Source organism: Gekko japonicus, unplaced genomic scaffold (assembly GCF_001447785.1).
Source record: "Gekko japonicus isolate JY-2015 unplaced genomic scaffold, Gekko_japonicus_V1.1 scaffold422, whole genome shotgun sequence".
NCBI lineage: Eukaryota > Metazoa > Chordata > Lepidosauria > Squamata > Gekkonidae > Gekko > Gekko japonicus.
This window is the reverse complement of record NW_015174855.1, coordinates 384,919-402,629: the sequence shown is the minus strand read 5'-3', so window position 1 is coordinate 402,629 and position 17,711 is coordinate 384,919. Positions and strand designations below refer to the sequence as shown.

Here is a 17,711-nt window from a genome sequence, read left to right as displayed (position 1 = left end):
GCAGAGGCACAATGAAATATGGGTTACAGGGCTTTGCATGCAGAGGAGCGTAAACAAGCACACAAACTTTGTCCAACGTGCATTTGAACAGGATGGCTCTACTCCCCATGCACTTCTATTTACCACAACATAGGCACAAGATATCACTCCTGATTGTGCAGATGTGTCAGCTAGCTGCCATGTTTTGCTTCTTCCCTTCTCTGATCCTGGCTTGCTCGCTGCTCTGCTGCTTGCCGTAAACAGCGATAGGGAGACTGTGAGAACCAGTGCTGCCAGACTCCATTATCTGTCTGGCCTTGTGAAGGGGGGAGGGTTTGTGTTCCACCACTGGTGTGAATCTTTCGGCTCTCATGAGGCACTGAGACTCTCCCACTTATTATGTAACCTCCCGTCAGGAGATTTCTCCTGTGCACACTCAAATTTTATTTGCTTAGCCATTTGCCTCATCCTGCTATATGTAGGGATGTTTCCGCCCCTTGGTTATTCCTAACAATAATCCTGTGGTTATGGTACCAGTTTTGTACTCTAATAAAGCATAACACTTCCTTGGAAATGTGTGAGATTTACTGGCTGTTGAACCTGACCCCCTCAAAAACACATCAACCACCCCCCATAGCTGACAGGGGACCATGTAGCCAGTGCACACAGTTTGTGAGCGTGAAAGTTCTATGCTTATGTTGTGGTAAGGAAGCAGGGACAATGTATTTCATCCCACTTCTCTTTCCTGTACATTGACCACTTGGATGCTGGGCTAAAAATTCCTTAACTTCTATTCTGGAAATAAGCAAAAATGCATTTGTATTTTATTTCAATTATTGATCTAATGAGCCATCAAAAACGGCCAACCATAATTTGGTACGCAAGTTTTGTTATATTTAAAATACATAAGAAATAACAGTGAATAATGAACATCCTTAATAATACATAGAAAATGCAAGTCAATGATCATGAGATTTGCCAATTACTTCTTTAATTCACTTACATAAAAAACAGAATTACAAGTTTAAAACAAAAACAAGTTGATTTCCATTATACTGTAGTTTGAAAGCATTATGGTATAGCAGACATCCACAAGCACGGAACCATTTTTTGTGTGCAAAGCGGCTTCTACACATTAAATATGCAGACAAAAACTATTTCACAAAACCCAATATACAGCAGTGTTATGAAAAGCAGTTTTTAGCAATCAGCCACATACTGTCCATATTCTGTTGCACTCCACCATGACCAACAAACAGAACCCAGGAGGTGGTTATGAAGATGAACTGGTGGTATTGTGCAGACTGAAGCAGGCAGAGCGCATGGGGGGGGGGGTATTGGGCAAAATCTACCTGATATTCCAGACACTAGCTGTGATTAACAGGGATCTCATGGATGGTACAGTGTGTCTCCATGCACAGAGAGAACATGATGTACTGCTTCCTCAAGATGCTCTTGCAACATACAAACCATTCACTAGGGCTGTTAAGAAAAATTATCAATTCGTGTTTACACAATTTTTTCATGAATGCCAACAATCCTTTTCTTTTCCTCTTTTTAGGAATTTGGAGTCAATTTCAAACCAGTTCCATTTTGATCAAAGATAAATTTGAAGAGAGGAGGGGCGGGAAGGGAAGGGCTGCAAAATTTCAGGATTTTCCTCTGTAGAGGCTTAGAGGCAGGCAATGTCTTCCCAAATCTTCCCACCATTCTGCTAGAGCACCATCCTGTGGTATATAGCATAAAACAACTACCAGAGCTGAAGTTACAAAAACAGTACACTGATTTCTCTTCAAAGAGAAACAAAAGAAAAATCAGAAGAGAATAAGACGGATCAATGGCTATATCTAAAAAGTAAGTTTTAGATAAAAGAAATCCCCCTCCCTATAACAACACTATACTTCACTTATCCTGCCTAGTACAATGACGAATATTTGGCCAGTATGGCATAAGATAAACATCCTCTGCCCAACATTTAACCTTTAGTGGAAAATGTTAGAGGATGTTATAAATCTCCTTTATTATCTGTGTTCCTTTATATGAACAAAGAAAAAGTTATAGTGCTATGGTTCATTCCTGATTAGCATAATTAGGTCATTGTAAACTTTCTGAGGTGCATCAAGACCCCAAAGAAAATCAAAATGAGTCCAGTTAGGTATTTTACATTCATATACTACATCATGGAGTCGATACATTAATTGTTTGATGTTATCAGGATCAGAAAACCAGTCATTTTCACCATACCATATGGCTGTTTTTACTCTCATACATTCTAGGTCATATGTAGGAGGTTCAGACTAGAAAAAAATATGGAGATATTTTGTAAGTTAAACCAAGCAAATTGTAAAAACAGACACTCAAAAATCAGGAAAAATAAATTAATGGCTTAGTTTCTTTCATGAACTCCCATGGACATAAAGTTATATCCTCAATGTAGCTTTAATTTCTTTTAAAATCAGAAGGGGGAAATGAACTTTTAGGGTCAAATAAAATGTTTTAATTTTTCTCACATGTTCATGGGAACATTTATTAAACTGTGCCTAAAACTGGAAAAAATTGAATGTTAGAACTCAGTTCAGCAATCAGATATTACACTGTAATGGAATTTCTGTCAGTTATCCACTTTTGCATTTTACTGAATAGTTTATTGCACATGTATACAGATGATAATTTTATGGTGCTATTTATAATCCATTCTGAAATAAGGTGAATATATTTGAGATTTTTTCCAAATAATTAAGTACACAGTATAGACATGATAAAATATACATGTGCACTTCATACAGTCCAAATTTATTCACACATATTTATTGAATAACAATCTCATATTTGCAAAATCAGTAAATTATTTATATAAGGTAATCCTTGACCTAAATAGATAATAATTTACTGATGAAATTACTTATAATACATACCTTTTAAGTAATCAAAAACAAAGAACACTTTGATATATATATATTATTATTATTATCATTACTATTATTATTATTATTATTATTTTGTACTACAGTATTATTTTGTACTACAGTGAGAAGCTTAGTAACTGTAAAATGTATGGCCAATATGGCCTCAGCTATTGCCACCAACTGAATGATAGTGGATAGGAGCCCCACTTAGCCTCAGCACAGTTTACTTCTCACTTCGATATCTGAACAAAAACTCTATCATAGACACATCCCTGTGACATTGGCTTGGCCTGGGTAATTTTGGGGGTAAGTCCCCCCCCAGCTGGCCAGCTGATCAGTGGCAGAGCAGTGGGGTCTAGCCACTCCCGGTGGTGGGGGACCCCTGGGGGTTCTGGCAACCCTAATACATACTTTGACTGTGTTGTATGAAGAACACTATAATCCAGCTGTATTGTACCATTGTAAAATATAATTTTAAATATTTTTTATGGAGGAAGGGGGCAGGGGCCCATTAAGGTAAATGTGCCTAGGGCCCATGAAATTCTTAATGCTGCCCTGGCTGTAGGGCCCAGGTGAGCCTAGCTATGGGGAAGGAAGGGTCAGCAGCTGTGATGTGACTCCCCAGAGACTTTAAGTCATGCCTTTCTTCCTTTTTTATTTTTATTTTAAATTAAATGGCCGTGGGGGGGGGGGTTCATTTTTAATTTCAGGGCTGATTTTCAGTTGCCAAAATTCCAGAACCCCCAAAAAACTGTGCCTGAAAATAATTCAAAATATTATTCCAAAATTAATTCCCAAAACACCCCTTCCAGTTCTGACATAACAAAAAGCATGTCCTGTAGAAAACCTGAAAATGAAATTAGAATGGAAATTTTTGCAGTGAATACCACTAATGTACAGGCACTCTGTGTATACAGTGCCACACTTGTTGAACACTGGATTCAGGCATCATTTTTAAACATTGCAGATGTTCTCACCTGATTGTATCTATCCTGGTTTTCACTTCCATAATCAAATTTTCTCAGTGTTCCAGTTTTGTATACCTAGAAATGAAGGCAAGAGGATGAATTCTAAACAACAGAAATATTATGACTGTTTTATTATTTTTCTTTCACAAATAGAAACTATAGAGCCAGTTTGGTGTAATGGTTAAGTGCGCGGACTCTAATCTGGGAGAACCGGGTTTGATTCCCCACTCCTCCACTTGCACCTGCTGGATGACCTTGGGCAAGCCATAGTTCTGATACGAGCTGTCCTTGAAAAAGAGCAGTTTCTGTCACAGCTCTCTCAGCCCCACCTACCTCACAGGGTGTCTGTTGTGGGGAGGGGAGGGGAAAGGAGTTTGTAAGCCGCTCTGAGACTCCTTTGGGTAGTGAAGGGCGGGGTATTAATCCAATCTCTCCTCCTTCTTCTGCAGTGGGTTTTATTAAATCCTCAGGGGATTTGGCCTAAAACATTTGATCAGTCAGCTAAGGTCAATGGGTAAATGTGATACTATGCATGTTTACTTGGAAGAAAGTCCCACTGAGATCAATGGACTTTATTTCCAATTAAGAGTGTTCAGAATTGCAATATAAGAATAAGAAACCAGAGCATGACACAGAATAGCCCTGTTGACAAGCTACAGTGAAAACATGTACAATCTGTGTACAATGTACATTTCATTTCTCTTTATATGTGCACTGAGCAATTCTCATGTTACATTCAATACATGTACAGCTGAATACAACCCCCCCCACACAATTTCATTTATAAAGTGAACTCATGTTGGCCCTTTCTTACAAACAGGTATTCACTGTAACACGAGGCTGTTATCTTTGAGGGTTTTTTAATCATTACAATTCCTTTTAGAACTAAGTTTCAACTAAGGCCCCGGTCACACGGGCCAGATAACGCGGGGAGGAGGCGTGGCTATTAGCCCCATCACAATTTGAGCTGCTGCAACGCAATCAGACGCGACGGTGACAAACTGCGTTGTTTTTGTCGGCGTGTGGTTCTTGCAGCACTTCAACGGGGCAAAAGGAGCACACTGGGGCGATCAGATGGAGACAGTCCGTCTGTGGCCTGTGGCAAACCGTTTGCTAGTCGCTTGTGGGTGGTACTTTTTAACTCTGGATCTTCAGCGATAAGATACGGGCTGGGGACGGGCGGGCGACGCTTCCCAGATGTTTCCATGTGATCGCACCTGTTTAATCCGCCCGGCAGTCGTGCCTCTCCTGAGGCAAATTCTCAGTGTGACCGGGACCTAAATTGCCTTATTAATACAAGAGCAAAACAGGGCTGCCAGAGATAAAATAAGAGTTGCAGAGGAACCAGACATGCCGAAGAATAGTCCTGAGTAGATTAACAGTGCAATCATAAGCAGAATCACACCCTTCTAAGCCCATGGGTCTCAGTGGACTTGAAGGGTGTAACTTTGTTTAGAACTGCCCTATATAAAGGAAGGACTGAGCATGTGCTAGGAGACATAGTTGAAAGCAGCTGAGCATCATTTAAGCAAAAGGGAAAGAAAAAGAATGGGAAGAGGAAATGGTTTGCTCAAGAATCTAAAAGCTTATAACATCCTCAAAGAGGAGTGTTATGGGAAGGGATTTACCAATTATTTACGAATCATTTGTTTGACCCTTGTGGGGCTCCAGTGTTTTTTTTTTAAGGTTCATTTTGGATAGCATATAAGCACGCATAGCATCAGGCTCTTGCAGTATAATCCTAAACAGAGTTGCACCCTTTAATTCAATGAACTTAGAAGGGTGCAACTCTGTTTAGGATTCCACGGCAAGTCTCAATTCCTCTGCTTCAAAATTGAAAGAGTATTATTTACCCACATGAACGTTTTTGTGAGATAACTAAGAGTAGGCTTCCTACCACATTTCACCAATGGTGGAATTTAGAGAAAGCCCTGCAAATCCCAACTGCACCCTCAAGTCTAAGGGATTTTATGAGTGCCAAAAAGGAGTTCCGAAAAGTCTAGTGGAATTCCCCGGGGTACTGCAAGGTGCCCTTAAATTGCTACTGTGTTTTCTTAGGTAAATAAACAAAAAATGAGATGCCTGCTTGGTCCTTACATCCAAGAAATGGCAAGGAAAGCAAAACATTAAATGTCTAGCCACGTGCACTGTCTGAGAGCAAGAGTGAATTGCCTCAGAAAAATTTTAAACTGACCATTCTGAGCCATCAGATTATACTTTACTCACCTGCACAATCACACAGCATCTAATTCAAACTGGACTGCTACCTGTGTAAAGCGGCTACATGTGCTTAATTACCATGCCAGCATAAAATCTGCCTAGCCTATGGGCCTTTGGCATGTTTATTTAGCAAGTCCAATGTCTTTGTTTCTTTCATTCATTCATTCATTCACCAGCTTTGTCCTTTCTAGAACTCAAGGCAGCTTGCAATAAAACATTCTTAAAATAACTAAAAAACACACTTTGTTGTTGTTCAGTCGCACAGTCGAGTCCGACTCTTCGCGACCCCATGGACCAGCTCCTGCCAGGCCCTCCTGTCTTCAAACCAATAAAATGTCAACACTAAAAACTCCAATTAGGACTGCCGGTAAAAAACTTAATCAAATGCAGTCCTAAATAAAATTGTCTTTAGCTGCCTTCTGGAGATTGACAATGAGAGGACCAGGCACACCTCCATGGGGAGGTTGTTACATAATTGTAGGGCTGCCACTGAAAAGGCTCTTTCTCACATGCCCACCACATGAACCTGCTTGATTGGTGGGACAATCAGGCAGGCCTCTCCCTGTAATCCTTCTTCTTCTTACTGTTTTCACAACTAAAGTCATAAATGGCAAGCTTTGCAATCTTATTTCCCTGGGCAGGAGCATGTGGGAGAAGACAGTCCTTCAGGTACCCCAGTCCCAAGCCATGTAGATCAAAACCAACACCTTGAATTGGGCTCAGGAGCAGACTGGTAGCCTGTGTAATTGCTGTAGTATCAAGGACATATGCTTCTGTTAGGGGCCCTGACCAGCAGCCTAGCTGTAGCATTCTGCACTAGCTGCAGCTTCTGAACAGAAGCACCCCAGTTTAAACTAGACTTAGCACAATGCAGCAAATGCAATGTTCCCCAAGTGCCTTTGCCTCACCAGTCTCACATTTAAATCTTAATGTAATTTTGAATGGTCTGAACACACAACATGGACATGTTGGGAAAAGAATATGGATTTAATCAATGCTTCACTGCAACCAACTTAATCATAGTTAGTCAATCACTCTACCTGTCCCCAGTGGAGTAGATTTTGAACAGATGTTGAATCTGGAAAATGTGATTTGTATACATCAAGTCGGCTCTGTAAGAGAAATGTCATGAGTTTAATTTTTAAAGGAGGGGGAAAGTTGCATCCTAGACACATTTCGTCTTTTGCTATCATTGTTTACCAGGGGCGGGGAAAACAATGTCTTAATAATCATAGCCATCTCTGTACATGAATCAACATATTCAAACCAGTACTTTAACCTCTCTCTCTCTCTCTCTCTCTCTCTCTCTCTCTCTCCATGAAATAAGTAATACTAGTTCCAACTATTTCAGATATACAATATTTGTGTGTGTGTTATGTGCCATCAATTCTATTCCAATTTAGGGCAATCCTATAAATTAACAATCACCAAAAAGTATCCAATACACCTTTCTGTTCATACATACCATGTTCAGATGGTCCTCTTTGGCACCTCCAGTAACTGAAAGGTTCCAAGAACACAACTTCTTCCAGAATTTAGAGCTGCACATAGATCTGGTGATGTTTCTCTTAGTCTCACTTCTGAGCAAGAAATCCTTCTTGCCCAAAAGCATCTGCAAATATATCAGTGAAACCGTTACAACCATGACAGTAAGCTGCATATATCCCTTTATCATTATTATCATCATTGAGTGGGGGGGAAAGAACCATATACCTTGATTACTGCATCAGGCAGGGAAAGGAGCATGGCATATTGGCCTGGAGCATTCTGAAGGGTGTTTAATGGAGCCAAAGCATAAAACATTTTAATCTTGCAACCCAGGTCAGGCATAGATGAAAATGCAATGAATCCTGAGAAGGAAACACACAGAGAGAAAATATATTACAGCATTCATACTTCTCCAGGATTTCAACTGCAAAACCAGAGAACCTGCTCAAGGTAACTTACAAAGTAAAACATGATGAAAACATGCAGTATCAAATTGCGATTCGATTTATTACAATCAAAGATCAGCAAATCCTTTAAATTGTTACATGTAATTAACAACGAAAATGCAACCAGATTGACACAAATATTTTTTTAGTAAATAAAACAAAGTGAAATTTAAAATTCCTAAGAAGAAATATTCTTCTGTCTGATTAAAATAGCCATAGCACAAAATCTTGTCACCTTAGCGGTAATTTCATTACAGGTGTCAGCTAAAAGAAGAATAGAGTAAAACTGATTAGGCAACAAAAACATGCAGCATCAGATTGCTATACATTAATAAATCATTATTAAAAACTCAGCATAGAGCAATTCAAAGTAATTTCCAACTCTTATTTAATATAGCAAAGAATTTTTATGCTAAAGTCTTGTCTCCAGTTCATAAGGGCATTTCTTCTGCGATTTTAGTTGAGTATTTGGCCTGCTTTAACCAACTGCATATTATAGCCACAAACTGGCTACTGTTCAGATTAGAAAATCTTCACAACAGGGACAGCCCTGGCTACAGTTCAGGGCTCTGCAATTATGTTGTCAGATCTGGGAAGTTTATGAGGGTTGGCCCAGGTTAGTATTTGGATGGGAGACTGCCCAGGAAGTCCAGAGTTGCTACTCAGAGGTTGGCAATGGCAAACCACCTCTGTTCGTCTCTTGCCTTGATATGGGATTGCCATGTCAGTTGTGACTTGTTGGCACTTTCCACCACCAAAAATAGGGGACTCCTGGTTTGCTGGAAAACATGGTTTCTTTTTTTTTTAATTGGGATAAAAAATAACAAAACAAAGCTGATGTCAGTACTTGCATAGATGGGGGACAGTCATAGGCATCATAGGAGGAGAAGCTTAAGGGATGAAGGAAAGTCAGAGCCAATGGGAGGGAGCAGGGTATGGCAAAGAGGAGGTGGAGCCAGCAAAGCCAAAGACAGACCCAGATGGGGGAGTAGCAAGAAATGGGCAGTGGGAGAACAATGAGATTTTCTCTCCCCACACAATTCTTCACCGGTCCCCCTCTTTTTACTTTTGAATATTGAACAATGATACACAACAAAAAGCCAGCACAGAGAGTTCGACTAGGATTTGGAATATCCAGGTTTGAATCCCCACTCTTTTGGGGAAGTTTGCTGGGTGACCTTCTGCCAACCTACCTCTTGGGTTGTTGTGAGGGTAAAATGGAAGATGGGAAGAGGGTTCTGTTAGCTGCTTTTGGCTCTCCAGTGTTGGAGAAAACAGGATATAAATAAATAAACTCCTAAATCAGAAAGGATTTATCTTTTATTCTAACCCAAAAAGAAAAACTTGAATGACATGAGACTTTCCATTGCAATGTCTCCAAAATAAGTAGGAATGCATTATACCTACATCCATATATTGTTTTGTGTAGTAATGATGATGATGATGATGATCAGGGCTTTTTTTGTCGAAAAAGCCCAGCGGGAACTCATTAGCATAATAGGCCACACCCAACAGCAGAAACTCATTAGCATATTAGGCCACAGCCATGACAGCACAGCTCATTGGCATATTAGGCCACACCCCCATGTTACCAGAAGTGTGCTCATCCAGCCACACCCACCTTTTGCTTCTTATTCTGTTTACCTTGTTTGTTGTCAAAACCCAGGGCTTTTTTGTAGCAGGAACTCCCTTGCATGTTAGGCCACACACCCCTAATGTAGCCAATCCTAATGAGTTTCTGCCGTTAGGTGTGGCCTATTATGCTAATGCGTTCCTGCTGGGCGTGGCCAACTTGGAAGCCAGCCGGAACTCCGTTCCTGTGCGTTCCTGCCCAAAAATAGCCCTGATTGATGATAACAACAATAACAATAATTTAAACATACCTTCAGTGGCACCCTGAGAAAATCCAACAAAATGTATTTGGGACTTTCCAGTTTTCTCCAGGATAAAGTTGATTATCGCTGGGAGGTCATATTTGGCCATTTCATCAAAACTGCAGTACAAATGAAAATGTACAGTAACTAACAGGGTAGCACACTCACTTTATTGTCTTGTAACCAGACAACCATTTTAACTAAACTCAGTCTGAATTCAAAGTAGATGTATTTGCACTGGGATTTTATTATCTAGCTCACAGGTTTCTTTTGAGGATGGATGACTGACACAAAGATTGCAACACTCATGGTACTTGTGATGAGGGATGCACAAATATATACATGTTCAGTTATTGGGGGGGGGGTCTCCTGTGATCCTTCCCTGAGGATTTTTCCCCTGAATTTTTTTTTTGAATTTGGATTATTGTTTATGATTTTGGCATCTATTATTTAAGCTGATATATTTAAGCCTTCTGTTTTTTATGCCATTAAAATGTGGTTCTCTATATTAATATCTCCTTGATATCCCCATTTGCATCTTCCCAGAGTTGTTAATAGGTTGGCATTATTTTTAGGCAGTCCTCCCATTGGCAAACTAGAATTCCTATGTCATTACTATCTCCTTCACTCTCAGTGTCATGGATATTATGTCTATCACACAGAAAACACTTTGCTTTGTGAATCTGTTGCTTATAGTTATGAAAATTTCCAGATTACATAGAAGTAAATATGATAGCATGATGGTCTACATATAAAACACTGTTTTCCTAATGCAGTAAAATCAGAGAAGTGAAGTGAATAAACTCTGCTCTAGAATAGAATGTTGAGCTTGAGTGACAGGTTGCTCCTTCTGTTTGATTGGCTAGCGCCAGCTGAGGAAAACTATATAGTCAGTCAGTCATTGAGGAGTTCAGTGGCAGTTACTGTTCAGTAAAGTAAAAGTTCAGCTACAGGAGTGGCTACCTGAAAAGTCTGACTAAAAGTCTGTCAGACAGGTTCACCTTTTCAATAAAGGGAGAGACTCCATGCCTTAACTGTGTTAAACATAACCTGAGGAAGAATTCCATCTAAGAATTCAGAGTCTAGTGTCAGCTTAAGCTGAAGTACATTTTCACACAGATGCCAAGAACTGGGGTTTGAGATTTTGGGAAAGAGGTAAAAAGGGACTGGGTAGCAGGTTGAAGCTCCCAATCAGGCCAAAAGGAAAATGATTATATTTTCAGGGAAGAAATAGAAGTCCTGCCCAGTTATACAGGGAATTGGCACAGAAGCAGTCCCTGGTCTGTTGTGAAAGGAAACAGTTATAGACTACTCAGGGGAAAGAAGACACATTGTGATTTCAGAAAATGAGAAAGAGTCTGATGCACTAAAACAGTGATTTTTCCAGAAAACCTGAACAGTTATTAGGAAACTATATGCAGAAACATTGTAACTGAAACTAAAATACTCAGCCAACCATCACCCACTGATAAACACCACTTTGTCTGTCAACTGAAACGTATTCTGTTTTCCCTATAACATTTCTCTGCCTATTAAATAAAATCTTTATTATTGTTCAGTGTTACACAGTCTCCAGTGCCATTTCAAGGGATCTAACAAGAGGGCTCCTGTTTTCTCCTGACAAGTTCCTGGGCTGGGCAGAAGCCAAATTAGATTCTGTCACAGGGAGGGACATTATAAAACCGCATGCTACTGGGGAATAGCTCAGTACCTGAAGGGAACTAAGACTTTTGGCAGGAAAAATCTGCCTCAGAGTGGGTCCATCACAGAAAGCTTTTGAGTTTGTTGTAATAAGGTTAAGTACCCACAAACATGCACCTTCTTTTCCTCTCAGTTGAGTGGAGTTACTTTCACTAAGCTCCCATGGACACTTAATAGAACCTTCTGGTGGCCTCTCTGTATAGTAACTATCCACTGGGAAACATCAGACAAAGGAATAGCCAACAATTGCAGCACTGCTGTTGCAGACCATTATGGAATACGTAGGGTGAACCCCTAAGGGAACCATTCCAGCACATCATAAATAAACAAACAAAAAGGACAGTAAAAGGAAAGTGGGAAAGAGACAATATCAGTTTTAATATCCTTCCCAAAATAGTGGTTAAGAATCGATCCTTTGATGTAAAAGAACATATTGGAAGCAACATGGTTTGAATCAAACCACAGAACCTGAGCATTTCTTAAGTACTTCTGCTTTTTATCTAGTAGCACCAGTACAGGCATTGAATACTGCATTTGCATTATCCTCTAGATCATACACTATATAAGCTTCGGACATGGAATGACGGTTTGATTGCACAGGAGACAAGGGGGAAACCTTAAAAAGAACAAATTTGGACTGCATCCCAGAATGCCAAATAGTGGGATTTGAAGGTGTCCTACATGAGTGGAAGTCTGCAGTTCATAACTGTAGACTGTGTTTTATTTAAAATGGTGTTATTCTGCCTTATCTCCTTAGACTCAAAGGCAGTGAACAATGCAGCAACCAGGTTGCAAGGACAAAAATAAGAGTCCAACTAATAAAATTTAAAGAGATTAAAATAGACAAAACACCAATTTCAAAACATTTCAGATCAAAATCATGCAAGAATTAAAATGCACACTCACGGCTAAATCTGCTGGGGGAAAATTGCCCTCCAAAAATTCTCTGGAATTTGCCTGCCTTATGTGCCTTCCTGAATGTAGCAAGTGAAGGTGTCTTCCTCACATATTCTGGAAAGCCATTCCAAAGGACTGGGCCCACCACAGAAAAGGCCTGTGACTTCACTGTGGCTATATGGGCAGTATTACTAAGGGAAAGAACCCTAAGGAAGAGGCTTTCTGAAGAGGATTATCAGTAGAGTAACAAAGAAGGCACACTATGCAGAGCTCATATGAACTGAATTACAAAATTCTCTCCTACAATTCTTGAGCTTCGATAAGTTATATAGTTTGATAATTCACATCTTCAAATATGCAAATACAGAATTTTGAAGTTAAACAAATCAAATTTTGAAGGGATGATCCATAAAGTACGAATTAGGAAGAAGCATAATATGAAAAAATAAATTGTTTGGTTTAAACTGTTTGTATGCATTTACATGTATAGTACCTGTAAGCAGAATATTGTTCTTGGTCAATAGTCAAGTTTTGATGTTTTCGTGACCAGGAGGTGCCTCTGTTGTTCCCTATCCAAACGTCACAGCCAGCATCGGCCAGCATGAATCCAAGGCTATTGTTTGGCATATTTGCAACCCAGCTGCTGCCCTCTAAAGCAAAACCATGCTGCAAAAGCACAACTGGCTTTTCAGCTGGGGGAAAAAGGGAAAACAGGTTATTGTTTCACAACAAGAACTGCACAGGACCAGAAGTGCAGTCCCCTTTAAGCTACCATCCTGTGTGCAATAATACAGAGTATATCTGAAGTGCAGTTGGTTGGTAGACCAGAGGGGACAATAGAATGCTCACTTGCTGTATAAGGTTATGTTCAAAACAGCTGAATGAAGAAGTTGTTCTGTTACTGAGGCCTTGTGGTGCAGACTTCTTTGTGAGAGACCAGAGATGTAACACTGTGGAAAACTGTGTATCAGGCTAAGAAATCTGCTAACTTCAGAAACTTGTACTATGCCCAAGTGCCCTCCCCCTTTATTATCTGTTCTAAGCATTTTCTCTTATTAGAATACTATCATGATGAAGCTCAGACTAATGAGCTTGTGACCTCAAGTTAATCACATGTTCTCTGCCCAATGTACCTCACAGGTTTGTTGCAAGGATAATGAGGAAGAGAGAGCCATGTATGTCCTTTTGAGCTCCTTAGAAGAAAGGTAGGATAGGCTGTATTACATACAAGTACAAATCAGTTGGGGCATTTCCTTCTTATCTATGACATTATTAATTTGGTGTTTAAACTGTGGTGTTGGGTTATCAAAAATAGCTGCGCTTGTGAGTTTAGTGAACCTCTCATTTCTTGCACATTATGTTAAATACTATTAATTAACTTAAACTGTGATTGTAAAAAACATTGCTCGAATTCTATATTACTTTTTATGAACTATTACTCGCACAAGTTTACTCACTCTGTGCTCTATATTTGCCATGGTAGTCGGATGCTCATTTTCATACCTGCTCATGTCACAGCACAGAATTTGCTCTATTGAGCTAACCCCTAGTCAAGACGCATTCAGGTTTTTGTTTCCTTGCTTTTAGATGTTTATGTTGTTTTTACCTTATCAATACCATACGGTGTTTTCAGCCAAACTTGCTGTTTCCCTCCTGCATTGAGTATTAGGTTGGGGAGGCATATATGCAGCCACAGTGAGGGAGAAGGTAAGAGAGTAAGCCAACTTTGCATCCACACCCTAAGGTATTACTGTTACTTAGAGGGTGAAGGTTTCTTCAGCTTAGTCTCCTGTATGTAATAAGAGTTGGGACAGACACCAACTTGGAACCTGACTAACTCACCTATCCAATGATAAGGGATTATTTGGAAACACTTCCTTCAGTGCAGTTAATCTGTGACTATAAGAATCCACAAGCACTTAAAAATTGCTTCTGGGTTCAGTAGGGAAGGGTTGCTCAACTATACAAAGGAATTAAGTAGGCAGGTAAGGATGGTGTAGTGTTTAGAGTGTTAGACTAGGATTTGAGAGACCCAGGTTTGAATCCCTATAAAGTCGTGGAAGCTTACTGGGTGACTTTGGACCAGTCATACACTCTCAGCCTAACTTATTTCATGGGGATCTTATGAAGATAAAATGAAGATGAGGACAATATTGTAAGCCACTTTGGCTCTGGTATATAACATGTGCATTGTTTTTTTAATACAATTTTACCAAGTTCTTCATTATTTTCAAAGCTGTGGCCATTTTATAAGAACATAAGAGACGCCAATGTTGGATCAGGCCAAAGGCCCATCCAGTCCAACACTTTGTCACACAGTGGTCAAAAATACCAGGTGCCATCAGGAGGTCCACCAGTGGGGCCCGGACATTAGAAGCCCTCCCACTGTTGTCCCCCCCCCAAGCACCAAGAAGACAGAGCATCACTTGCCCCAGAGTCCCTATCTATACCTTGTGGCTAATAGCCACTAATGGACCACTGCTCCATATGCTTATCTAATTCCCTTTTGAAGCCGTCCATGCTTATAGCTGCCACCACTTCTTGTGGCAGTGAATTCCATGTGTTTCAATCCATGTTAGTTCTGTCTTGTCTTCTTATGTACTGGATGTGTGCATAATGAATCCTTCTCTCCTGTGAAATCATCTTCTGAACATACTGTGGGACAAACAGCAGCATGGCAAGAATGCATGAGGAACATGGGCTGCAGAAAAGAGACTGATATGAAATTTCTAAGGGAATAATTCCTAAGGGAAACAACTACTGGTTTAATTAGGGAAGAGCAATTGTTTGCATCATGAATGCTCACTCCCTTCCTATACCACTATGGCCCTGGTCACACGAGGGGTTTTGGGCCGGGAGCGAGACAGAACGGGGGCGGAGCAAACGGGCGCGATCCCACGACAACATCAGGGAATCGTTGCCTGCCCGTCCCCGATCCGTCCCTCCCACCCCAAAACCCGCACTAAAAAAGAACCACCTACCTTGGTGGTTCATCAGATAGAGCACCTCAAGCTGGGCTGTGGGATCGCCGGCACGGTCCTTGCGCCAGCGCATCCCGGCCCCCGGCCGTACTGTGCATGCTCGAGCATGCGCAGTTCGGCAGCCTCCCCCTCCCATCCGACTCTTCCTCCCCGGCATCTGATCGTGCCGGGGAGCGACGTGCTGCGGCTAAGGGGATCTGTGGGATCCCGCCGCGGCGTCTCAACTTTGGTGTGTCTTTTAAAAGCCGCAATTTTCGCTGTGTTTTCCCTGCCATGTGGCAGGGGCCTATGTTTACTTTCTGCTAACTTGCATAGCCAACCTCTTGTAATTTCTATGCTCTTGAACCCATATGCAAAATATTGCAAAAGAAGAATTGGCAACACATGTTCTGGATTTCTGCATTTTCAGATTGTCTGGAACAGTGCAGAAAATCTGATATAGTAGGAAATCTGATATACTAGGACATCTAATATACTAGGAAACACTTTCTTCCTACTTTTCTTTTTACATTTCTTCTTCCTTTATTCTAATTTTCATCCTAATCCACATAATGGAAAAGAGAAGTCTAAAAAGTGTTAATTTTTGCAGAGTTGGAGAGCAAATTGGATCTAGGGGTCAAGAAGTGGGATTTTTCTCAATATATTTAGCCTGTTTCATAAGAGTGGCTATAAGTAATGTTATTGCATTTACAGTGCAATCCTAAACAGAGTGGCTCCCTTCAAAGGCCATTGAAATCAGTGGATTCACAAGGGTGTACCTCAGTTTTGGACGACACTGCTATGCATCAGTCCCTCCAGTCCACACAATTTCCTAGTCTTTCTGTTGTTTCCAAAGTCTAAATCCGTGTTATGCAAAACTCCTTCTTAAATGTGAAACAATGGGTCTAAATCCTTACAATGATGTAGGTGTGATGAAGTAGCAGGAGTATGCTCTTCACACGACAGATATTCTCTGATATGTAGTGTCAGGTTCATGGGTACCTCATTGAGCTCTATTCCTTCAAGCCCTCAATTAGAAGAAGAGTTGGTTTTTATACTCTGCTTTTCTCTGCCTGAAGGAGTCTCAAAGTGGCTTACAATTGCCTTGCCTTCCTCTCCCCACAACAGACACCCCGTGAAGTAGGTGGGGCCGAGAGAGAATTGTGACTGACCCAAGGTCACCCAGCTGGCTTCATGTGGAGGAGTGGGGAGCAAAACCCAGTTCTCCAGATTAGAGTCCACCACTCTTAACCACTGCACCACACTGGCTCCTTAACATAGAGACTGAAGAATCATGATAATTGTATTTACAGTCTCAAGAAAGTGCATGATGATCCTTATTGTACCAGCCAGTCCTTTTACTGAGGTAGAAGAGTTAAGGAGTAAAGCACAACTGGGTGGCTCTACACTGCCATCTGTACATGGTGTTCTCAGTACTGAATATTTAAGAACAGGCCCTGTGCAAATAGTATGACAGATGTTTCCTCAAGCTTATTCCATGTATCAATAAAGCTCCAGATCAAGCATATTTACTTACATGACCACTGTTGTCTTGTTCTGTCACCAGGAATTCTGTTTAAAGTGAGGATGTAACCATCATCTGTTATCACTTCATATTCTTCAGCTGGGTATCCTTTATGGCAGATAATCTCACTCTATTGAGTGACATAAGTAGTTGGGAAACATTACCTTTTTATACTGATCACAAAATGATGCCTAAATTACCTAGAGAAAGTTAGCCTCCTTTTCAATAAAGACCTAAAAACTGCCTCTGAAAATGTGTTTACAAAAGAAATTTGCTTTCCTAAAATAAAAACCAAACAAACCTGGGGTTTCAAATGTGACAGAAGAATTAACCATTTTCTAGTAACAGCAGAAGCATGTTACTTGCTGGCAACTGAATGTGTTGCTATGCAATATTCACCTTCTGATGCAGTTAAAGTTCTTCTATCCATAATGAAGTCACTGCCCATGGAATTTCTTGGGCTGATGTTTAAAAAATAAATGTCTCAGGGGAACTGTAATGAGTCATTAAAGGATCAGAAGAAGTTGGCAGAAGACAGGAGAAAGAAAATTGTTTAAAATGATAAGAGGGGGAAAATAGTTCAGTGAAGAAACATAAGAACATAAGAGACGCCAATGTTGGATCAGGCCAAAGGCCCATCCAGTCGAACACTCCGTGTCACATAGTGGCCAGAAATACCAGGTGCCATCAGGAGGTCCACCAGTGGGGCCCGGACATTAGAAGCCCTCCCACTGTTGTCCCCCCCCC

At 40.6% G+C, this 17,711-nt stretch overlaps 1 protein-coding gene across 1 annotated transcript in view; it reads right to left on the bottom strand.

Moving 5' to 3' along the window:
* Positions 1–948: 948 nt before the first annotated feature.
* The window catches only part of LOC107121661 (lipase member M-like), a 21,981-nt gene continuing 5,218 nt past the window's right edge, over positions 949–17,711 (bottom strand). The window contains exons 3-10 of the mRNA XM_015424627.1: positions 16,977–17,094; positions 12,973–13,171; positions 9,891–10,000; positions 7,787–7,923; positions 7,539–7,685; positions 7,114–7,185; positions 3,863–3,928; positions 949–2,276 (exon numbers count right to left, since the gene is read on the bottom strand). Of these exons, the coding sequence (XP_015280113.1) occupies positions 2,043–2,276; positions 3,863–3,928; positions 7,114–7,185; positions 7,539–7,685; positions 7,787–7,923; positions 9,891–10,000; positions 12,973–13,171; positions 16,977–17,094 (1,083 nt within the window). The 3' untranslated portion in view covers positions 949–2,042. The remainder of the gene's footprint in view (positions 2,277–3,862; positions 3,929–7,113; positions 7,186–7,538; positions 7,686–7,786; positions 7,924–9,890; positions 10,001–12,972; positions 13,172–16,976; positions 17,095–17,711) is intronic.